Genomic DNA, 24,251 nt, shown 5'->3' on the forward strand with positions numbered 1-24,251 from the left:
CCCCTTTAAATAAGCTTTGGTGGCCAAAGGCCATCGCCAAGGAGATTCAAGACTTAACTCAAGATTTCAGTCGGAATCCCAAAGGTGCTTTTTTGCCAGGCGGCTGGATTTTTTCTTTTAAGACGTTTCGCTTCTCATCAGTAGAGCTTCTTCAGCTCTGACTTCCATTCCCCACCGTCCACTCAGAGCTGAAGAAGCTTCCTGGATGAGAAGCAAAACGTCTTCAAAGAATAGAGTAGAGTAGAGTAGAGTAGAGTAGAGTAGAGTAGAGTAGAGTAGAGTAGAGTAGAGTAGAGTAGAATAGAATAGAATTCCTGAGCCAGTATGAGGGAACTATGGCCCCTTCATGACTTGTGGACTTCAACTCCCAGAATTCCTCAGCCAGAATGGGGGAACTATGGCCCCTTCATAACTTGTGGACTTCAACTCCCAGAATTCCTCAGCCAGCATGGGGGAACTATGGCCCCTTCATGACTCATATACTTCAACTCCCAGAATTCTTGAGCCAGTCATGCTGAGGGGAAAGGGAGAGGTTTCCAAGCTGAGCCATGCTGGCTCAGGAATTCTGGGTGTTGAAGTCCACGAGTCATAAAAGGGCCAAGGTTGCCTACCCCTGTTCTAGGACCTTCCATTCTTACTCAAATCAGCCGGCATCTTACCCTGTGCAATGGATGACATAACCACAGAGGGTGTTGAGGACACTACGGTGGTCACCGCAACTGTGCTGGGCATGGAAGACGGCGTGGAACAGCTCCCGGTGGAGGAGCTAGTGGTGGTGGCGGTGGTGGTGCTGTTGTTAACTAGAGAGGACTGTGAAGCCGTTATGACCATGGGCTGCTTCTGGGTGGTGGATGCTATCACCGATGTCGGGACGAGTTTGGTGACAGCTGCGTAGTTGTGAGATTTTGACAGGATGTTGGGGACAAATGTGGAGCTGGGTGATGTGGTCACGATGATTACCTGGAAGAGAACATTGAGAAACGTTTGGCAACGGAGACAAATGTGCTCATTTCTCCTGTGGTGCTTCCAGGCTAGTGCTCAAAAATGACAGACCTAAGGACAGGTAGTCCTCAACTAACGACAGTTCGTTTAGTGACCGTTCAAAGTTACAACGGCCCTAAAAAAGTGAGTTATGACCATTTTTCACACTTTATGACCGTTGGGGCATTCCCATGCTCACATGACAAAAATTCAGGCAGCAATAGCACTTAGACCAGGGGCAGGCAACCTTGGCTCTTTTATGACTCGGGGACTTCAACTCCCAGAATTCCCGTGCCAGCATGGAGGAACTATGGCCCCTTCATGACTTGGAGACTTCAACTCCCAGAATTCCCGTGCCAGCATGGAGGAACTATGGCCCCTTCATGACTTGGAGACTTCAACTCCCAGAATTCCTGAGCCAGCATGGAGGAACTATGGCCCCTTCATGACTCGTGGACTTCAACTCCCAGAATTCCTCAACTATGGCCCCTTCATGAACTTCAACTCCCAGCTCAACATGGGGAACTATGGCCCCTTCATGACTTGTGGACTTCTACTCCCAGAATTCCTCAGCCAGCATGGGGGAACTATGGCCCCTTCATGACTTGGAGACTTCAACTCCCAGAATTCCTCAGCCAGCATGGCTCAGCTTGGAAACCTCTCTCTTTCCCCTCAGTATGGCTGGCTCGGGATTTCTGGGAGTTGAAGTCCACGAGTCATAAAAGAACCAAGGTTGCCTACCCCAGACTTAGACTTATGTCCCGCTTCACAGTGCTCTACAGTCCTCCCGTAAGCAGTTTACAGAGTCAGCATATTTGCCCCCAACAATCTGGGTCCTCATTTTACTGACCTCCGAAGGATGGAAGGCTGAGTCAACCTTGAGCCGGTCAGGATCGAACTGATGGCAGTGAGCTGAATTAGCCTGCAGTACTGCATTCTAACCACTGTGCCACCACAGCCCTTCCTTCCTTCCTTCCTTCCTTCCTTCCTTCCTTCCTTCCTTCCTTCCTACCTACCTACCTACACTTATATACTGCTTCACAGTGCTTTACAGCCCTCCCTATGTGGTTTACATAGTCAACATATTTGCCCCAACAATCGGGGTCCTCATTTTACCGACCTCCGAAGGATGGAAGGCTGAGTTAACTTTGAGCCGGTCAGGATCGAACTGATGGCAGTGAGCTGAATTAGCCTGCAATACTGCATTCTAACCACTCCGCCATCAGGGCTCTATAAAGCTTGGCAACCGACTCGTATTTATGACAGTTGCAATGTCGCGGGACCATTCTGGGGAAGCTAGATTCATTGAACAACCCTGTTAACTCGCTTAATGACTGCAGTCGTTCCCTTAACAACTGTGGCAAGAAGCGTCATAAAAGGGGGCAAAGCTCACTTAATAAGTGTCCCTCTTAGTAGCATAGATTTTGGGCTCAATTGTGGTCGTAATTCAAGTGTCATGATTCTGACAAATGAAACTTTTTAAAGTACTTCAAGGCATGGTTACCTTAAAGAATCTTTAATCTTTAGTATACATGGTCGAAGCCGAAATCTGAATTCCCCTCCCCTAAGCACATAGTATCAAAGCACAATTCACTTCCCTAATTTACACTCATAAATCACATTCTCTTTTTGAAATGCAGGCTTTCCCTCCCGTTCTCCAGCCTGCCATTTCTTTATCATCTCTTATTTCAAAAGTCTCTGAATTGTTATGTCTAACTAACTCTCATCACAATCCTCCCCCCCCATCATCTAATTCTAAGAGTAAAGCATAAGGAAGAATAAGGCTGCATCTCCACATGTTGGCAAAGCAACAACATCCCGTGTTAGCAGCGTTGACATCAAGGACTACCTGTAGTTGGAGTGGCTCAGCCACCCCCCCTTGCAGAAGACCCTAACCCAGTGATGGCGAACCTTTTAGAGACCAAGTGCCCAAACTGCAACCCAAAACCCACTTGTTTATCGAAAAGTGCCAGGGCCGCATCAGCATTGTGGTGCCCTCAGGGTGGGGGGCATGGCCCACTGGGTGGGGGTGGCTCGGTGGTCACGGCAGACTGAGTGGGCGTGGCCAGGGTGGGCATGGCCACCTTGATGTTGCTCGTGGGGGGATGCCTGTGGGGGCTGGGTAGGATTGGGGGAGATCCAGGGGGTCTCTGGTGGGTGGGGCGCAGGGCAGGAGGCTCATCCGGCGTGGTGAGGCAGGGGGTGGGGCGTGGGTGCCATTGCTGCCTGACACCATCGGCCACCACACACAAGAGGCCAGCGAGCGAATGGGGGCGTGCTCTACCACCTCTACTCGGGCTTGCTAGCCAGCTGCTTCGCCGCCTTTGTGCTGGGTGGGGCACCAGTGGTGGCCTAATGGACCTGAGCGAGCTGGCGGCGGCAAGTGTGCCCACAGAGAGGGCTCTGAGTGCTGCCTCTGGCATGCGTGCCATAGATTCGCCATCACTGTCCTGACCCAACCCTTTGATTAAGAGTAGGAGAAGCTTTCTCCCAAACTGCCCTGATCCCAGCTCGGACCTTCTGGGTGGTGGTGTTGGTGGTCTGCGTGGAGGAAGGTTTGGTGAAGGTGATCTTCACGGGAGACATGTGGGGTGGCAAGGAGTTGGCAATGCTCTGCATGATGCTGCTCATCTTAGGGCTGCCTCCTACGGGCACCGTGATGGTCTTGGTGACCGGGGGGATGGCCTTGGGGACCTCTTTCAGGAGCACAGGGGAAGAGCTTGAGGAGTTGGTACGGCGCCTCTTGCGGGGTTTCTCGTCCTCGTCCGAACAAGTCACGCCTGCAACGAAGAGCAGAGACTCTGGGTCCTTATTTTGTTGATCCGGAAGGATCCAAAGAAAATCACTTGATAAAGCATTTTACAGATGGAGAGAGAGAGAGAGAGAGAGAGAGATTTACAACTGTTCGCGACATGTGCCTTTTAGCTTCTGGGAAGTTTCGCCGACCAACACCTCCTACGACGAATGGCAAAACAGAAAGGTTGAATTAAGTACCGGTAGCCCTTGACTTACAACCGTTCATGTAGTGGCCGTTCAAAGTTACGACAGCAACGGAAATCTTACGGTTTCACACTTAGGACTGTTGCGGCAACCCCATGATCACCTGATCAAGATTCGGACACTCGGCAACCAGCATGTATTTACCATATATGCCGGCTTATAAGACGACTTCCGGAAGCGCTAAACTCGGCGCCAAAGACGGGGGTCGTCTTATACACCGAGTCGTCTTATACACCGGAAATACTGGTAGTTTCCGGCGTATAAGACGACGTTCTAGGAATGCGGCTCGGCGATAAAGACGGGGGTCGTCTTATACGCTGGGTCGCCTAATACACCGGCATATACGGTATTTATAATGGTTGCAGGGTCCCAGGGTCATGTGATCACCATCCCTAACCATCCTAGCCAGCTTCCAACGAGCAAAGTTAAAATTTGTATGTACACTTGCTTCAAAAAAATGGACACAACTTCCCAGTTGTAATCTGTGACATAGGGCATACCGCATAACCCAATATAAGGCAGATCTCGGTGACAAAATGATATCTTATAATCCCTTTCTCTCCAAGGAACGTAAACACCAATTCCCGTCTTGCTCATTATCCCAGCACTGGAATGCACATTCCAAAGGGTGGGGGGGAGCTGAAATAAAATTATAAGCTCGCTCCGGCTCAGGTGATGTTCCACTTAGCGACCAAGTTGCCAATCCCAATTGTGGTCGCCCTAACGAGGTCTATCTACCTGTCCAATCAAAACGTTCTAACCTGCCACCTTGAAAACGACCTTTTCCAAGAGTATTAGAAGTAGTCTAACTTCCAAAAGAGCTGCTTGAATTTGCCATTCCAAACTTCAAATGCTGCACTGGCATTGAAGCAGCCTGCTTTGAGGTCGTCACCAACAGGTTTTGATCATCTCTTAAGCTCTTTCAAGTCCAGAGCTTCCATTTTGACTGAAAACACACTTTTTTTTTTTTTTGAAAATATTTTATTGGTTTTTTAATTTTTAAGAAAAAGTACTCAGGACACACCGTGGTGTTTGGGTAATCAGATATTCCAAAGTAAAAACATGAATAAACAATTCAACTCAATACACTCACTGTCTCTTCTCTATTTCCTTCAAATAATATAATACGTTTAAAATATTCCATTTCTAAATTAAATTTCTACTACTACTAAACCTGTTTTAAAACTTTATCAGTTATACTTACTTTTAACGTAAACAGCACTTCCACTTGGGAGAACGACCACGTTGGAAGCTGGGCTGGCAGGTCTGGGGGATTTAACCGTCGCAATGCTACCGCTTGGTACCGGGGTGGACGTCGGCGTAGAGGTGGTAGTTGTGTAGGAGTAACAAACCACTACTGAAGAGGAAGTCAAGACACCCGTTTCAGATGGTTTTCAGAATAGGCTCTGCTTTCTCGAATCGTGTGTGGGCCCAGTAGAGTCACACAAGAGCATCCCCTGCCCTCAAAAATCCCTGTTTAAGGCTTGTTTGTGAAAACTATTTCCCTTCTTATCCCAAAGGCGCTTTTTTTCTTGGTTTTTCCTTGAAGACGTTTCACTTCTCATCCCAAGAAGCTTCTTCGGCTCTGACTGGACAGTGGGGAACGGAAGGATTTATACTCCTTGCAGAAAAACTGGTCATTTGCATCCTTTTAGAGAGTCGTTGAGGCCACCTGGAGGTTTGTCTGTGTCCTCTGGGTCACCTGAGTGGTGCAAATGAGTGTGGAGCCTCTTTGGAACAACTGAAAGGACTGTGTTGTGGAGTTGTGCTTTCTGCAGAATGTTTCAGCCGTTCCAAGAAGACTCCACACTCATTTGCATCCCTCAGGTGACCCTGAGGACAAAGATAAGCCTCCAAGTGGCCTCAACGACTCTCTAAAACAGGGGTGTCAAACTCAATTTTATTGAGGGCTGCATCAGCACTGTGGTTGCCCTTGGGGGGGTGGCCAGGGTGGGGGTGGCCTACTGGGTGGGTGTGGACGGAGTGGGTGTGGCCTACTGGGTGGGCATGGCAGCTGTCAAGGGTGCCTGTGGGGGCCTGGGCAGGAGTGGGACAGATTGGAGGGTCTCTGGCAGAAGGGGGTGGGACGGGGCAAGTGACAAGGCATGGTCCACTGGAGGAGCCTCACTGCCTCCTGAAACCGCCGGAGCCCATCAAGACGGATATGGTGAAGTAGGCACGGGCCATTTGCTGGCCACTTCCAGGCGATGGTGCATTTCTTCATTCCTCACAAAGGGTGACACCTCCCCAGCATGCACCCAGGGGGCAGGGCCAACATGGCAGGGGCTGGTTCCTTGCTGTTTCCAGATGGCCTTGTGGAGCTAAGACTGAATGCGTTTCAGCACAGATGGCCACCACAAAATTGTACATTGGCTCCCGGCCGGCCTGGGCCAGGGCCAAGGCAGCAGGGGGCCGTTCCCTCACTGTTTCCAGGATGGCTTCGCGGGCCACACGAAACCACTTTGCGGGCCGCATCCGGCCCCCGGGCCTTGTGTTTGACATGTCTGCTCTTGTTGTTGTTGTTAATTGCGAAGTCGTGTCCGACCCATCGCGACCCCATGGACAATGTTCCTCCAGGTCTTCCTGTCCTCTATCATCTTCTGGAGTCCATTTAAGTTCACACCTCCTGCTTCAGTGACTCCATCCAGCCCTCTCCTTCTCCGTCGTCCCCTTCTTCTATTGCCCTCAATCTTTCCCAGCATTAGGCCCTTCTCCAGTGAGTCCTTCCTTCTCATTAGGTGGCCAAAGTATTTGAGTTTCAACTTCAGGATCTGGCCTTCTAAAGAGCAGTCGGGGTTGATCTGCTCTAAAAGGATGCAAATGACCAGCTGTCTGCAAGGAGTATAAATCCTTCCATTCCCCACCATCCAGTCGGAGCTGAAGAAGCTTCTGGGATGAGAAGTGAAAAGTCTTCAAAATAAAAACAAGAAAGTCCAGTTGCCTCGTGAAAAAGCATAATGGCTCACCCAAGAAGTTCCTTCAGTTCTGACTAAATGAGGGAGGAGAGTGAGAACTGAACAAGCTTCTTGGATGAGAAGCGAAATGTCTTCGAAAAACAAAGGAAGTCCAGTTGTCTCCTGAAAAAAAGCACTTATGGGATGACCATGATCTGGATGACGGGGAATCTCCGTGGACGTATCTCCTTTCTTCCCAGGTGCCATGCTGTAGAAGCATAAAGGCCACCTACCCTCACCTTCTTTGCTTCCTGTTTCTGCAGGGGAAGGCAGAGACGTGTTATGCTGGAGAGCTGCGTTGGCCACCGCGTTGGCTGTGACCGTGAAGGCTGTTTGAGGAACCAACCGGGGCATCAGAGGAACCAGCCGACGGCCTTCGATGGACCACTCGGAAGAGCTGTTCGGCCCGGACATGCTGAAGGGAAACCCGCAAGTTTAGAAACAGCCCGTTCACTTCCCACTTGAATTACTTAAAAAGCTTTCCCTAATCACAACTTGCCTGCGGAAGTTGTGGGTGCTCCAACACTGGAGGTTTTTAAAAAGAGAATGGACAGCCATTTGTCTGAAATGGTCTAGGGCAGGGGGCCTTCCAACTTAGCCCTTTTATGACTTGTGGACTTCAACTCCCAGAATTCCTCAGCCAGGCACGCGTGCCTGGCTGAGGAATTCTGGGAGTTGAAGTCCACAAGTCATAAAAAGGTCAAATTTGAACACCCCTGGTATAGGGTCTCCTGCTTGCCTAGCGGGTTGGGCTAGAAAACCTCCAGGGTCTATTCTGATTGATTGAGCGTATCAAATCCATATACTGGAACTTTTGTTTGAGGCTAAAACATACGAAGAACGGTTGCAGAAATTGGGTGTGTCTAATCTAATGGAAAGAAGGACCAAGGGTGACATGATAGCAGCCTTCCAGTATCTCAGGGACTGCCCCATAGAAGAGGGAGTCAAGCTGTTCTCCAAAGCACCAGAAGGCAGGACAAGAAGCAACAGGTGGAAACTAAGCAAGGAGAGAAGCAACCTGGAACTAAGGAGAAACTTCCTGACAGTGAAAACAATTAAAACAATTAATCAGTGGAACATGCCTCCAGAAGCAGTAAATGCTCCAACACTGGAAGTCTTTAAGAAAAGACTGGACAGCCATTTGTCCGAAATGGTATAGGGTTTTCTGCATGAGCAGGGGGTTGGACTTGATGACCTCCAAGTTCCCTTCCAACTTTACTATTATTATTATTAAGTTTAATAAAGGAAGAAATTATTAGCGTCAACCATGTACTGGGCACGGGGCCCTTAAAGGCAAAAGAAACACTTGGAAATGTTGCCCATGCGAGATTTGGTTCTAAAGTGTTCATAAGGCGTCCATCTTACTTATGTGCAATCGTTGTCAAGCGTTCATCGTTGACCGCCCTCCGAACTTCCGCCCGGTGTCTTTCCGTCGAAATGCTGTCGAAAGACATGGATCAGGTTTAACTTCAGCTTTGCAAACCGGAACAGACACTGAAGAGAAGCAAGACTACATAGGTCAGTGGTGGCGAATCTATGGCACGGGTGCCAGAGGTGACACTCAGAGCCCTCTCTGTGGGCACGCGCGCTGTCGCCCCAGTCCTAGGCCTTCAGCTGGGTTTTATAAAATGTTTTCGCTTTAGGCCGCCACCACGTGCAAAAAAAAAAAAAAAAGAAAGGTTCAATCAATCAGTCAATTTCAACTTCTCGTGGGAAAAAAAAAGATCTTGCAAAGTTGGTGGCCACACCCACCCGGCACTCGACGATGCATAAGTGGGTTTTGGGTTGCAGTTTGGGCACTCAGTCTCTAAAAGAAGCAACAGATGGATCACTGACATAGGTGATCCTCACTTCACCATGGGAATCGGGACCGGCAACTGTCGCTAAACAACGGGGCCCATAAAACATGATGTCACGGCACCGTGACAACTTAACGACAGCAGGAGCGGTGGTTCCCGTGGCTGTTGTTAAGTGAGTCCCAGGTGGTTGCTTTGTCCCATGGTCACATGACTAATATTGGCAATCTCTTCTCGGGTTTTTTTTTGTGGGGGGGGGGTTTAGAAATCAGCAGCGAAGGTTGCAAATGGAGGTCATGTGACCCTGTTGTAATTGCCAGCCAGTTGTCAAGTGCCCAAATTGCAATCATGTGATTGCAGGGATGCTGTGATGGCTGTAACCATAAGTTTCGAAGATTAGTTTAATTTGGGGGGTTACCAATTAACAGTGAAGAGAGATGGGGTCGATTTGATTGATAGAGAATGGAATTTTCTATCTGAAATATTTGTTAAGACGTGAGGGTTTAACGTACTGATTGAGTTAAATATAGGTGGGAAAATTTACAACCATTTGTAGACCCCCTTGAGCAAGAAGAGGAATCTGTTAGATAGGAGTTATCCACATTCAGCCAGGGTGGATGTTTGTTGAGTGTTAACTGCATATCTGTTATATATATATACTCTCCTCTTCCCTTTTTTTAAAAAAAATCCAGTATTGTTCATTTTTTTCCTGCCTTGTTTGTAGTGCTTGTTATTTTTTGTTGTTCCTTATTTGTATTTCACCTTTTGGAATACCAAATTTCAAATTAAAAAAAAAAAAGAATGTCTCCCACTGTAACGTCAAATGGTCAGTGAACAAGGAGACTTTCAAATGAATCCTGCACTTATTAAGTGAATTTAGCTTCCCCCCCCTTGACTTTGTTTGGCTGCAAATGGGGATCACACAGCCCTCAGATGTCACAACCCTTGTAAACACATGCTGGTTGCCAAGCACTCGAATTTCGATCACATTAACTCTAGAAATGCTGTGACGATTGTTAAGTGTAGTAAGCGACTCGTTCCAGTACTGTTGTAACTTCAGTCATTAAATGAATGGATGTAAGTCGAGGATGACCTGTAATCCTCTAAAGCAGAGGGTCTGTCTTCAAACTTGGCTCTTTTATGACTTGTGGACTTCAACTCCCAGAATTCCTCAGCCTGAGGAATTCTGGGAGTTGAAGTCCACAAGTCATAAAAGGGCCAAGTTTGAAGACAGACCCCTGCTCTAAAGGTAGAATTTTCTACTGATGAGGGAAGAAAACCATCCACTTCCTGCGTTGTTGTTGTTGTTGTTGTTGTTGTTGTTGTTGTTGTTGTTATTATTATTATTATTATTATTATTATTATTATTATTATTGCATCTATCCCTGAATTGCCAACTGGGCCCAGCCTTCCTTAGCAGAAAGAAAGCCACCCCATCCAGGCTAACCTAGGTTTTTACCTCAGCACTCTGGAAAGTTCTCCCAGAAGGTCCCGCTTCTCCTTCGTCAGATCTCCCTGGGCCCGCAAGGCACTGATCACTCCAGCGTAGGCTTCCAGTTCTACGCAGCGCAAAGAGGAGGAAAGAGAGGTTGAGATTCAAAGGAAGTCGCAGGAGACAAGAATGCAGGGGGTCTTCAAACTTGGCCCTTTTCTGACTGGTGGACTTCAACTCCCAGAATTCCTCAGCCAACATGGGGGAACTATGGCCCTTTCATGACTTGTGGACTTCAACTCCCAGAATTCCTCAGCCAGCATGGGGGAACTATGGCCCCTTCATGACTTGTGGACTTCAACTCCCAGAATTCCTCAGCCAACATGGGGGAATTATGGCCCCTTCATGACTTGTGGACTTCAACTCCCAGAATTCCTCAGCCAACATGGGGGAATTATGGCCCCTTCATGACTTGGGGACTTCAACTCCCAGAATTCCTCAGCCAACATGGGGGAATTATGGCCCCTTCATGACTTGGGGACTTCAACTCCCAGAATTCCTCAGCCAACATGGGGGAACTATGGCCCCTTCATGACTTGGGGACTTCAACTCCCAGAATTCTTCAGCCAACATGGGGGAATTATGGCCCCTTCATGACTTGTGGACTTCAATTCCCAGAATTCCTCAGCCAGCATGGGGGAACTATGGCCCCTTCATGACTTGGGGACTTCAACTCCCAGAATTCCTCAGCTAGCATGGGGGAACTATGGCCCCTTCATGACTTGTGGACTTCAACTCCCAGAATTCCTCAGCCAACATAGGGGAATTATGGCCCCTTCATTATTTGTGGACTTCAATTCCCAGAATTCCTCAGCCAGCATGGGGGAACTATGGCCCCTTCATGACTTGGGGACTTGCAACTCCCAGAATTCCTAAGCCAGCATGGGGGAACTATGGCCCCTTCATGACTTGGGGACTTCAACTCCCAGAATTCCTCAGCCAACATAGGGGAATTATGGCCCCTTCATGACTTGGGGACTTCAACTCCCAGAATTCCTAAGCCAGCATGGGGGAACTATGGCCCCTTCATGACTTGGAGAAACTAAGGAGAAACTTCCTGACAGCGAGGACAATTAACCAGTGGAACAACCTGCCTCCAGAAGCAGTAAATGCTCCAACACTGAAGTTTTTAAGAAGAGACTGGACAGCCATTTGTCTGAAATGGTGTAGGGTTTCCTGCTGGAGCAGGGGGTTGGACTAGATGACCTCCAAGATCCCTTCCAACAACATCATCATCATCATCATCATTACTATTATTACGAAGTCTTAGTGCAAATCTCAGGTTACAACATCAAATCATTCTTTTTCCCTTAACATTGACTGTCTCGTATTCAGATGAGCACATTTCTAATAGATCAGCTCAATAAGAACATCTTTATTACATTTATCAATAAAGTTTTAATCCTAATTACATTCTAATTTTCATAAACGATCCATGTCCTGTTATTGATTTTTTTTACTCATTTTTTAAATTTCTGATCAATATTCCAATTTAACCTTTAATATGTATCATTTTCAGATTTTGGGTAATCTGAATTTCCATTCTCTCATCTCATAACCAACTATAATATCCGAAATACACCTTTTATCTATTTGAATCTAATCTGGTTCTATTTCCTCAGAGTTATCTATTGCCCACCGTATTGAATCGTCTACCTACACTCCATCTTGAGGGCTAGGAGCTTGTCCTTCTCTGGAAAGGTCCCCCATCCAGGCTGGACTTACCCAGTTTCCGGAGGACCCTCTTGCATTCATCCCGGCTGAGGTCCAGAAGTGTTGGCCACACCACAGGCATCGTTGCCCGGTCAGTCGGCTCCTGCAGAGCTCAGCCTCCCTGGGAAGACACACAAAGAGCGTTAGGGGAGAAAAGTCCTCCGTCGCAATCTTTTGACGACAATTCTTTTTTATATATATATTTTTATTATTATTATTTTTTCATCAACATATGTTAATTTTCCAATCAACAAAGTTGTCTGGAGTTTGCTAAGCTAATACATGTTCAATTCCTAATCCTTCATTCTCTTCTCTAACCAAGAATAAAATAAATTCCAAATTTGATAGTAGTCTGTATCTTCTTTGTCTTTCAACCTCATAGTTAATCTGTCCATCTCTGCACATGCCAGTATTTTCCTGATTATTTCTTCTTCTGATGGCAAGCCTTCATTCTTCCAGTATTGTGCAAAAATTATTCTCGCTGCTGTGGTGATGTGTAAAATTAAATATAATTTCTGCTTATTAGTCTTTTCAGGCATAATGCCTAGTACAGTGGTTCTCAACCTGTGGGTCAGGACCCCATTTGGGGTCGAACGACCATTTCACGGGGGTTGCCAAACAACGCAGTCTGCCATTTTTTCCCCCTTTTCCTTAGCTGTGCTCCTCCCTTTTATTCTATTGGCTTTCGAAAGCCAATAGAATAGACTCTCTTGAATAGAGTCTAATTCTATTGGCTTTCAAAAGCCAATAGGAATTGTCCAGGCTGTCTCGGCCCTGCTGAGCCCGCCAAAAGTCCCATTCTGCAAACGGTGCTGCACCAGTTGAGTAGTCCTCGACTTACGACCGGTTGAGTAGTCCTCAACTTATGACCGGTTGGGGGGTCGCGGCATTAAAAAGGTTGAAAACCATTGGCCTAGTAGAAAAAGTTCAAGTTTAAAATCCACTTGTTCGCCCAATATTTTTTCTAACCACAAATGTATATTTTTCCAATAAGCCTTTGCCTTCCCACGTCCACCAAATATGATAATACGTGCCTATGTTATGTTTACATTTCCAACATCTATCTGACATATTTTTAAACATTTTTGCTAATCTTGCTGGTGGAAGGTGCCATCTATAAAACATTTTATACAAATTTTCTTTGTGTGAAGTTGACATTGTTAATTTATAGTTTCTCTCCCATAACATTTGCCATTTTTTCTAATTCTATATTATAACCAAAAAAATTTTCCCATCTTGTCATCGTTTCTTTCACTTGCTCACTTTCCATATCTAAAATTAACAAAAAGTTATACAATTTCTTAATTAATTTCTCATCTGAGGATAACAAAATCTTATCAAACACAGACTGGTCCTTATAAAATCCATACATTTTTACATCTTTTTCATATCTGCTTTGTATCTGTAAATGCGCCCACCAAGACAGATTAATTCCCTGATTTTCCAATTCTTGTTTAGATTTTAATTTCCCATCCGTATCTAAAATATCTTTATATTTGTTGCCCGGTCAGTCGGCTCCTGCGGAGCTGAGCCTCCCTGGGAAGAGACACAAAGAGCATTAGGGGAGAAAAGTCCTCCATCGCAATCTTTTGACGACAATTCTTGACTTCCACAACATACAGATTCAACCAGCGCTTCAATTGGGAACATGTGACCATCCTAGACCGGGCCAAAAATGCCGGGGAATTTCCAGAAGCCTGGCACTCTGACCAATGAGCCACCGATCGGCACACAGACATTAACGGCATCTACAGACCGTGCAAAAGAGACGATCCACCAGCCCCCAAAGGGAAAAAGACTCCAGCACCAGGAATCCGCACTCAGATCCACATAGATTAGCTCCAAGGTCAACTTTAGGCCCAACCATCGAGTAAGCAAGACCCCGCCGATCAAGAAACGGCCAAAGAGCCATTAGTAAGGAAGCCCAACCAAAGAGTCCATGATCCCACCCACCCAGGTAGGCAAGACGGCAGAATATAAACGCACAGCAAACAGCACTCCTTACTACAGTAGCACTGATGATGTTACCTGGTTAGGGTCATGAAACGTCTGCAAGAAAACAAGCAAGCTCAGAGAGCACCAAGGTCCCCACAGTTCTCCTCCTCCTTCTCCTCCTCCTCGTCCTCCTCCTCCTCCTCCACACCACAAACCCCACTCTCTTGTAGCACTGATGATGTTACCTAGCTGGGTAATGAAACGTCTGCAAGAAAACAAGCAAGCTCAGAGAGCACCAAGGTCCCCACAGCTCTCTTCCTCCTCCTCTTCCTCCTCCTCCTCCTCCTCTACACCACAAACCCCACTCTCTTGTAGCACTGATGATGTTACCTAGTTGGATAATGAAACATCTGGAAGGAAACCAGCAAGCTCCAAGAGCACCAAGGTCCCCACAGTTGTTGTTGTTCTTCTTGTTCTTGTTCTTGTTCTCCTTCTCCTCCTCCTCCTCCTCCTTCTCCTCCTCCTCCTCCTCCTCTACACCACAAACCCCACTCTCTTGTAGCACTGATGATGTTCTCTAGTTAGGATAATGAAACGTCTGGAAGGAAACCAGCCAGCTCAAACAGCACCCAGGACCCCTCACCATCTTTGGAACACCATGCCATATACACAAATGATCCCTGCAACCCCTGTGGAGACAGAACGAGATGTTCAAGAGAGAACAGGACAAGCTCTATGGTTAGTCCTCGACTTACAACAGTTTGTTTGATGACCGTTCAAAGTCAGCTGAAAAAAAAGTGACTCCTGACCCGTTTTCACCCTGACGACCGCTGCAGCATCCCCATGGGTCATGCGATCAAAATTCAGACGCTGAGCAACTGACTGGTGCTTAGGACAGTTTGCCGTCTCCCAGGGTCACGTGATCCCCTTTGGCGACCTTCCGACAAGCATCCACGGGGAACGCCAGATTCACTTAACAACCGTGCGACTATCTTAAGCACTGGGGCAAGAAAGGCCTTAAATTGGGGCGAAACTCACCAAGTGAACTGACCACTTCACAGCATGACGTTTGGGCTCAATCGTGGCCATAGGTTGAGGACAATCTGTACTTAGAAGAGGCAGTTTGGCCTCGTAGGTTAAGGCAGTCTAGTGTTCCTCAAGCTTGGAGATTTGAACATATGTGGACTTCCAACTCCCAGAATACCACAGCAAGCATTCTGGGCTGGGCAATCACTTATGAGCTTGTATTGAGAGTTCGTGCAAAAGACGTGTGTGTGTGTGTGTGTGTGTGTGTGTGTGAGAGAGAGAGAGAGAGAGAGAGAGAGAGAGAGAGAGAGAGAGAGAAATTGTTCAGCCCTTCTCACTATAAGCAGGCAAGCTTCCAAATTCTATTCCATTCCATTCCATATTTTGTATTATATTCTATTGTATTCTATTCTATTCCTTAATTTTGTTCTATTCTATTCTATTCTATTCTATTCTATTCTATTCTATTCTATTCTATTCTATTCTATTCTTTTATTCTATTCTATTCCTTAATTCTATTCTATATTATTCTATTCTATATTATTCTATTCTATTCTATATTCTATTCCTATTCTATATTCAATTCCATTCCATATATTCTGTTCTATTCTATTCCTCAATTCTATTCTATTCCTTAATTCTATTCTATTCCTACTCTATTCGAATTCTTATTCTATTCCTTAATTCTATTCTATTCCTATTCTATTCCTATTCTAATTCTTATTCTATTCCTTAATTCTATTCTATTCTCTTTTATTCTATTCCTTATTCTATTCTATTCCTATTCTATTCGAATTCTTATTCTATTCCTTAATTCTATTCTATTCCTTAATTCTATTCTATATTCTATTCCTATTCTATATTCCATTCCATATTTTCTTTTCCATTCTATTCCATTCCATTCAATTCCATTCCATATATTCTGTTCTGTCCTATTCTTTTCTATTTTCCATTCCATTCCATATTTTCTCTTCTCTTCTCTCTTTCCTCCTCTCTTCTCCTCTCTTCTGGTTCTATTCTATTCTACTCATTATGGCACCCCAGCCACCCTTCCAAAGTGCCCAAAGGAGTGAGTCAACCCAGCACAATGCAATCCTACAGTGCAATGCAATCTCCAGAGCGGCACACACAGCCCTGCAGGGTATGGATATAAGGAGTGGAACTGGCACCCGCCAAGCGGTAATTGCAGGAAATCAAAGAACTGCATAACCGCGCGCAGTTGCAAGCATTCCTCTCAACGGATCAGCAATCGCAAGTCAACATATTCCTCACACCGTTTCTGGAGGCTTCCTTCTTTTCGACATGAGGAAGGGGTGAAGAGGCCCAAAAAATCCTTTCAAGCACAGAAGGTCACCTTTCCAGCTGTTCTCCCCTCCAATTTATGCTATTAGCAACATGGGGAGTGCACGTAGTTCTCGACTTACCGACTTGCAACTCCCAGAATTCCTCAGTCAGCCCTACTGGCTGGGGAATTCTGGGAGCTGAAGTCCACAAGACTTCAGGTGGCCAGGTTGGGAGATCCCTGCTCAACACAACAGCGTCTATAGCAGTGTTTCTCAACCTTGACCATTTTAAGGCATGTGGACTTCAACTCCCAGAATTCCACAGCCAGCATTGCTGGCTGTGGAATTCTGGGAGTTGAAGTCCACATGCCTTAAAATGGTCAAGGTTGAGAAACACTGGTCTATAGTCAAGTTGTCCCCTCGTGCCTTAAGGATGCCACCAGCTAATCGACAAATTAAGAACATGGGAACTGTGGTGGTCCAGAAAACCTTTAGCGCTAACCTTCCAAAGGGACTCCAGTCTCCATTGAACATACCAGCCTGAGGACCTCTCCTTACCACAGAAGCTTGCATGGGTCTCTCAAAGGCTTGGAGATACCTACAGCCCTGGGACAGGAGAGTAGATCCTATCCTTTGATCAGTCAGCTTGGTCTTGTGGTTAAGGCATTAGGCTAGAAAGCAAAAAAGATGGCGAGTTCTAGATCCATCTTAGCCATGAAAGCCAGCTGGATGGCTTTGGGCCAATCACCAGGAGACGGTGAGCTCTAGTCCCGCCTTAGCCATGAAAGCCAGTTGGGTGACTGTGGGCCAATCCCCAGGAGACGGTGAGTTCTAGCTTAACCTTAGCCATGAAAGCCAGTTAGGTGATTTTGGGCCATCACCAGGAGACAGTGAGTTCTAGTTTAACCTTAGCCATGAAAGCTAGCTGTGGGCCAATCCCCAGGAGACGGTGAGTTCTAGTTTAACCTTAGCCATGAAAGCCAGTTAGGTGATTTTGGGCCATCACCAGGAGACAGTGAGTTCTAGTTTAACCTTAGCCATGAAAGCCAGTTAGGTGACTGTGGGCCAATCACCAGGAGACGGTGAGTTCTAGTTTAACCTTAGCCATGAAAGCTAGCTGTGGGCCAATCCCCAGGAGACGGTGAGTTCTAGTTTCACCTTAGCCATGAAAGCCATCTGGATGACTTTGGGCTAATCACTAGGAGACGGTGAGCTCTAGTCCTGCCTTAGCCATGAAAGCCAGTTGGGTGACTGTGGGCCAATCGCCAGGAGATGGTGAGTGCTAGTTTCACCTTAGCCATGAAAGCCAGTTAGGTGATTTTGGGCCATCACCAGGAGACAGTGAGTTCTAGTTTAACCTTAGCCATGAAAGCCAGTTAGGTGACTTTGGGTCAATCCCCAGGAGACGGTGAGGTCTAGTTTAACCTTAGCCATGAAAGCCAGTTGGGTGACTTTGGGCCAATCCCCAGAAGACGGTGAATTCTACTCCTGCCTTAGTCATGAAAGCCAGCAGCGTGACTTTGGGCCAATCCCCAGGAGACGGTGAGTTCTAGTCCCGCCTTAGCCCTAGAAAATAGGCTGGGTGACTTTGGACCAGTCTGTCTCTCTCAGTCCAACCCACTTCACAGGGTTGTTGTCGTTGTGGGGGAAACCAGGAAGAGAAAGGATATGTTTGCTGCCTTGAGTTATCTGTAAAAATATTAAAGGCGGGATAGAAATAAATAAATAAATAAATGCCTTACTTTAGAGGTCGAGTGTCGAGTTTCAGCAAGTGCAAGCATGCTCCAGAGAAGGAATGTCAATCCACCACTTCTGGGGGATGGTGTGACTGTCAATTCAGCAATAAACCACTGTCAGAGCGCGCAGGTAACCCAGGAGTCAACACAGTAAATGGTGGCCTATATTAAATGGTGGTTTATCTTAACCCTATCTACAATATCATGCACCAGGAGCAATATACATACATGTGCTAGTATTGCAGGCTCCAACAAACCACAGTTACAGCAGGAAAACGGAAGAGAGAGCACACATCTGCGTAGCCTTACCTTTTTATACAAAGGCTCTTAAAGAGACACAGACCCTGCTGCGTCATTCCCATCGTTACATCATACGTTACACCAGCTGGTTCGCTTTTAAATCATTACCCTGACAACCACAATTCGCTTCCTGTTCTGGAAAATCCACTTAAATTGCTGGACCACCCTGGAACAAGGATGTTCCTACATTTCTCAGAAACTATGCCCAAGGGCTACTTTGTGCACACACCCAGTTGAAGGCGTGCAAGGCGAGCACCTTGTGTGTGTCTGTCTCTGTGTGTGTGAGTGTCACAAAAGGCCGGCAGATGCTGTTTCACAAAACCTGAGAATCTCTTTATTCTGTATCCTCCCTGCGCCCCTTTGCATTTCATTCCAAAATTCTTTTGGGAATGCCCTAAAATGATCAACTCCAGATAGTCCTCCAGCTTACAACGGTTCCTTTAGGGACCATTCAAAGTTACAGCAGCACTGAAAAAAAGCAACTTGTGACCATTTTTTCACACTTACCACCTTTGTAGCATCCCTGTGGATGCTTTAGCAGCTGACTTGTATTGGCGACAGTTGGCCGTGTTTTGAGGTCACGCGATCCCCTTCTGCGTCCTTCTAACAAGCAAAATCAAAGGGGGCAAAATGCACTTAACGAATGTCTCGCTTAGCAACAGAAAGGGGCTCAGTTGTGGTCGTACGTCGAGGACTATTTGTCGCCTGAGGTTACATTCATTATCCAACACACACGACAGTCCTGCTCCAATGGGCAATCCGACAGACTTGGCCCAAATTCTGAGCCGTCAATCGACAAATTCTGATTAATCTGGCAGCTGCATTCCCAGAAATCCTTTGGAAACCCCCAAAATTTTCATCAAGATCTGCTAGGTCACCTGTGGCCACCTTCAATATCCGTCACACCTAGTTTTGCTTCCATGGAGAATTGACACAGACGTGGCTAACCTTACGATCGGTCAACAAACACGGATGAAGTCTTGTTTACCTGACCATTTCATTCTCAGAATCCTTTGGGAATCCCCTAAATCCTCATTCAGATCTGCTAGGTCACCTGTGGTTACATTCAACATCTGTCAGACACACACACCCCCGCCTGCTCCAACTGGTAGCTAGACAGACCTGGCCAAAATTGTGATCAGTCAAAAAACGGGACCTTCAAATGGAGCAGTTGAGGTTCTCCTCAAATGCCAGATAGACAGACAGACAGACAGACGGGAGGGCCAATCAGAATGGAGAGATCTACAGTGCAAAGGCCTAACCAACTGGCAATTACACACACACAGTAATTGTGCCCGCATCCATAAAGTTGGGTCATCCAAGGACAGATCAACCACAGTGCCCCAGGCGAGACGTGGCAAGATTTAGGGGCAAATACACCCTAACACAGGGCATTACAAGACAATGGGCAATTGCAACGAACAGGATCCAGGTGGAATTAAAACCCATACATACCTCCCAAGGACCACCTTGATTTGAGAAGCTCTAGGCCCTTCAAACCTTCAACCTACTCAAATCCACTGAAATCTTTACTTGCAGTCCCAGGCCAGCAATAAGAAAAGCCGAAGGGTGCAACAATAATTTAAAAACTAAACAATACACACAGTTAAAGGTATTTTACGTATATAGACAAAAAGCTAAAAAAATAAAAAAAAACTACCAAAGAGGTAAAACGTTACGTAAATCCAGGGAAACAAAGAATACAGGGCGAACTAAATCCATTACAATTCAAAACCCTCTTAGCAAACGAAAACGCTGAAAGATAAACAGAACAGAAGCACAGAGTTGGAAGGGACCCTGGAGGTCATCTAGCCCAACCCCCTGCTCAAGCAGGAGACCCTATACCATTTCGGACAAATGGCTGTCCAGTCTCTTCTTAAAAACTTCCAGTGTTGGAGCATCCACAGCTTCTGGGGGCAGGTGATTCCACTGGTCAATTGTTCTAACTGTCAGGAAGTTTCTTCTTAGTTCTAGGTTGCTTCTCTCCTTGATGAGTTTCCATCCGTTGCTTCTTGTCCTGCCCTTTGATGCTTTGGAGAATAGCTTGACTCCCTCTTCTTTGGGGCAGCCCCTGAGATACTGGAAGACTGCTATCCTGTCCCCCCTCGTCCTTCTCTTCATTAAACTAGACATACATAATTCCAGCAACCATTTCTCATATGTTTTAACCTGCAGTCCCCTGATCATCTTTGTTGCTCTTCTCTGCCCTCTTTTCTAGAGTCTCAACCTCTTTCAGTTTGAGGCCCAGACCATCATCTGACAAATTTTAATTGCTGCTGTGCAGAACCTGCTCACACTGGATCCCGTGGCTGGATCAGTCTCTGCAAGCCGCAGGGAGATTGAGAATTCCCTGTGCAATGAACGGAGCATGGGTGAGATAACGGAGCATGGATTTCTCTGTAGGAGAAGCTCCTGTTTCTATCCTACTCATGCATCACATCATGTGACTTAGATGTAAGGGTGAAGGTCTAAACATATGTTGTATATAATATGTTTTAAATGTGCGTGGTGTATGTGTACACTTTTGAGAGCAAGCAACTCAATTTCATTGTGCCATTGTGCCCACAGGGAAAAACGACAATAAAGGTTCTCTAATCTAATTTAAAATCTAATCTGCTACAAGACTTTCTTCCAAGGAAGCAAACTCAAGGCTCGGGAAGGAGACTGTACAGGTAGTCCTCGTCTTATAACAGTTCATTTAGTGACCGTTCAAAGTTGCAGCGGCCCTGAATAAAGCGACTGAGGACCATTTTTCACAGTTACGACCGTCGCAGCTTCCCCACGGTCACGTAATCAAATTTCAGAGGTTTGGCAAGTGGTTTGTACTTATGACGGTCGCAGCGTCCCCGGGGGTCACGCAATCTCTTTTTGCGACCTTCTGACCAGCAAAGTCGGGGGGGGGGGGGAAGAGAAGCCAGATCCACTTAACAACCGTGTGTCCTATCTTAACAGCCGCTGTGATTCACTGAACAACGGTGGCGAGCAAAAGGGGGCAAAATTCACTGAACGCCTGTCTCGCTTAGCAACAGAAAATCTGGGCTATACGTTGAGGACTAGGCGCATCGGACGAGGTTTTAAAAAAGGCCCCGCTTAATCGGCGGTTAAAAAAACCATTAGGGAAGACTTTCCATCCTGCCCGCATTTTGATTCCCACAATCACAAAAGCGCTCTGGAAGCTCACCATTGGGCGGAAGTAAAGCAAGGCCAAAGGATGCTCCAGAAGGGAGGGGCATACATCACAAAACACAAGCAAAGACCCCCCCCCAAAAGGCCGGAAAAGGCGGTGGGGGAGAAGGGGGGGAGGAATGAATCTCCAGGAGGAAGGAAAGGGGAGAAATGGCTTCCACTTGCCTTTGACAGGGGGATGTGGGCTGCCAAGAGAGCCGCCCCCCCCAGGGGAAAAAAATAGCCAGGAGGAAATTGGAAAACAAGAAGCCATGTCTCTTTCCTGCCCGTCAAAGGGAATTAAAATGGGGAGGGGGGGGAAGCAGCTAAGGGCAGGGGAAGGAAGACTCATCTGGGGAAAAAGCAAGAGTCAAAAAATGACACACACACACACACACACACACCCAGGATGGATCCATGGTGCTTTTCTCATCGGTCACAACTGCCTTCCTCCCCCCCAAAACACACACACACACACACACACACACACTCAAACACACACAAAAGGGGATGGCGAGGGAAAGAGAGGCCAAAAATAAGGGGAAGGGGGAAGTAGAAGAGAAGAAAGCAAAAAAGGGGAAGGGGAAGCTAGAGGGATAAAAGGGAGGAAGGGGAAACGGGAAGGAAAAAAGGGAGGAAAGGGAAGCTAGAGGAGTAAAAGGGAGAAACTGGAAGGAAAAGGGAGGGAAACTGGAAGGAAAAAAGGGAGAAGGGGAAACTGGAAGGAAAAAAGGAGGAAGGGGAAAATGGAAGGAAAAAAGGGGGAAAGGAAAACTGGAAGGAAAAAGGAAGGGGAAACTGGAAGGAAAAAAGGAGGAAAGGAAAACTGGAAGGAAAAAAGGGGGAAAGGAAAACTGGAAGGAAAAAAGGGGGAAAGGAAAACTGGAAGGAAAAAAGGAGGAAAGGAAAACTGGAAGGAAAAAAGGGGGAAAGGAAAACAGGAAGGAAAAAAGGAGGAAAGGAAAACTGGAAGGAAAAAAGGGGGAAAGGAAAACAGGAGAAAGCCATGCAAAAAGGGGAGGGGGAGGGGGAACTGGAAGAAAAAAAGGGGAAGGAAAACTAGAGGAAGAGATGCCAAAAAAAGGGGGTAGGGGAAGAGAAAACTAGAAGGAAAAAGGGGGAAGAGGAAATGAAAGGATGCAAAAAAGGGGCAAGAGGAAACTAGTGGGATAAAAGGGGGAAGGGGAAATTAGAGGAAGGGATGCAAAAAAAAGGAGGGAAGGGGAGACTAGAAGGAAAAAAGAGGGAAGGGAAAAGTGGAGGAAGAGATGCAACCCCCCCATAAACAATTCTTCCTGACCTGGGGGGGGCAGTATTTTCTTCCCACTCCTGGATAGGAGTGGGGGGGCATCTAAGGACAGGGGGAGGATGGAAGCACCAGATATTGTCATCCCCAAGAAACCCCCCCCAAAAGGGGGGGGAAGCCAACCAGGGTCCTGCAGAAATCAAGGGGGGAAGTGAAGAAGCCCCCCCTCCCCAAAGGGGTGGGGGCAGAATTGGGGGGGGGTCTGGGGGGAGAAAGGCATCCACCTCTATTTTCCCATTAAAACATCCCAAATCCCATCCAAAGGAGGAACCCCCCAACCTCAGTCCTTCATCTTTGACCCCCCCATCCAGACAGCTTCCCCTTCTACGCAAGACCCCCCCCGTGGCTGTGGAGGATGAGAGTTGTAGTCGCCCCCTCCACACACAGACACACACAGACACACACACTTTCCATGGAGTTTCCCCCCCTTTCTTCCTCCCCTTGGGCGGGTCCAGCCAGGCAGGGGATGATGGGGAGCGGGTTGGCGAGGGAGACGCGGCGGCCGGGGATGATGGGGTTGGTGACCCGACCCGTCGGGGATGTGAATAGCGTGTGTGCGTGGGTGTGTTTGTGTTGTGTGTTTTGTCTGTGTCCTTCTCCCCCTCAAGCTGAGGAGATGATGGGGGGGGGGAGAGGAGGCTGCTGGGGATGATGGGAACGAGAGTGGCGGCAGGCTGAGGGAGAGGCATCCCCTGCGGCTGGGGCTGATGGGCTGTGGAGTGCCTGTGTGTTGTAGTTTGTGTGCATGTGTGTGTCTAGGTCCTCTGAGGAGATGTGGGGAGGGGACTGCTGGGGATGATGGGAACGAGAGTGGCGGCAGGCTGAAAGGCATCCCCTCCGGTTTGGGAATGATGGGCTCTGGAGTGCGTGTGTATTGTGGTTTGTGTGTGTGTGTGTGTGTGTGTGTGTGTGTCCATGTCCCCTGAGGAGATGGCGGGGGGGGGGCGAAGGGGGCTCCCGGGGATGATGGGAACGAGAGTGGCGGCAGACTGAGGGAGAGGCATCCCCTCCGGTTTGGGGACGATGGGCTTTGCAGTCCTCCTTGCAGCCTCCCCCTCCCGCTCGCCCGCCAGGCCCCCGCCGGCCCCCCGCGGACCCACCTGCCAGCCCGCCCCGGCGCCACCATCGACCCCTCCGCCCCGCGGCGACCGACGCGCTCCGGGCACCTTCGCGTTTGTTTGGCGGCTCCCGCGGAAGCAGCCAAGATGGCAGGGGAGCGCACCCAGTACGCCTGCGCGGCGCCGCCCGGGGCATGCTGGGGGATGTAGTCCTCCTGCCCGTGGGCCTTGCGGAGAGGCCCCGCCTCCTCGTCCCCCAAAGCGGGGCGGGGGAGGCGGGGTCCGTAGAGAACCTGATCGAATGAAAGCGCCTCCACTTCCGGCTCCCTATCGCAGCTCTTGCTTGCGGGGCAGGCGAAGAATGGGGGCACTCCATGGAATTTACAGCCAGGAAACCTGCATTTCAAGCTGGCTGAAATCCTCATCCAGGGCGAGTGGTTTTAGCCGCTGAGCAGCAAAAAAAGAGTTGAAAATAAAGGCAAGGGGGTTCTGCAAAACCACCCACC

The 24,251-nt window shown here is 47.6% G+C and overlaps 1 protein-coding gene across 5 annotated transcripts; it reads right to left on the reverse strand.

Annotated features, from left to right (window-relative positions):
* Positions 1–518: 518 nt before the first annotated feature.
* On the reverse strand, positions 519–23,899 carry LOC120316527 (BRCA2-interacting transcriptional repressor EMSY-like). 5 transcript variants are annotated; one of them, XM_039362232.1, is made up of 9 exons: positions 23,788–23,826; positions 17,923–18,008; positions 11,949–12,057; positions 10,191–10,290; positions 8,301–8,375; positions 7,169–7,350; positions 5,186–5,338; positions 3,499–3,761; positions 519–960 (listed from the first exon to the last, which is right to left on the reverse strand). In XM_039362232.1, the coding sequence occupies exons 3-9, from the start codon at positions 12,016–12,018 to the stop codon at positions 619–621; spliced, it is 1,185 nt and encodes a 394-aa protein (XP_039218166.1). In that variant the 5' UTR covers positions 12,019–12,057; positions 17,923–18,008; positions 23,788–23,826; the 3' UTR covers positions 519–618. The 5 variants fall into 5 exon arrangements, with proteins under 5 accessions (XP_039218166.1, XP_039218169.1, XP_039218167.1 ...); XM_039362235.1 differs by lacking the exon at positions 17,923–18,008 and having other exon boundaries at positions 5,186–5,335; positions 7,175–7,350; positions 23,788–23,899; XM_039362233.1 differs by lacking the exon at positions 17,923–18,008 and having other exon boundaries at positions 5,186–5,335; positions 23,788–23,899.
* Between the last annotated feature and the right edge of the window lie 352 nt (positions 23,900–24,251).

Source organism: Crotalus tigris, unplaced genomic scaffold, assembly GCF_016545835.1.
Source record: "Crotalus tigris isolate CLP2741 ecotype Arizona unplaced genomic scaffold, ASM1654583v1 scf7180000019400.194151, whole genome shotgun sequence".
In the NCBI taxonomy this organism is placed as follows: Eukaryota; Metazoa; Chordata; class Lepidosauria; order Squamata; family Viperidae; genus Crotalus; species Crotalus tigris.

Coding starts and splice junctions, on each gene's coding strand:
- LOC120316527 (XM_039362232.1), bottom strand. CDS start 12,018: ATGCCTGTGGTGTGGCCAACACTTCTGGACCTCAGCCGGGATGAATGC. Junction 10,291..11,948: donor GAGGGTCCTCCGGAAACTGG/GTAAGTCCAGCC, acceptor TGCGCTGCGTAG/AACTGGAAGCCTACGCTGGA. Junction 961..3,498: donor CCAACACCACCACCCAGAAG/GTCCGAGCTGGG, acceptor GTTCTCTTCCAG/GTAATCATCGTGACCACATC.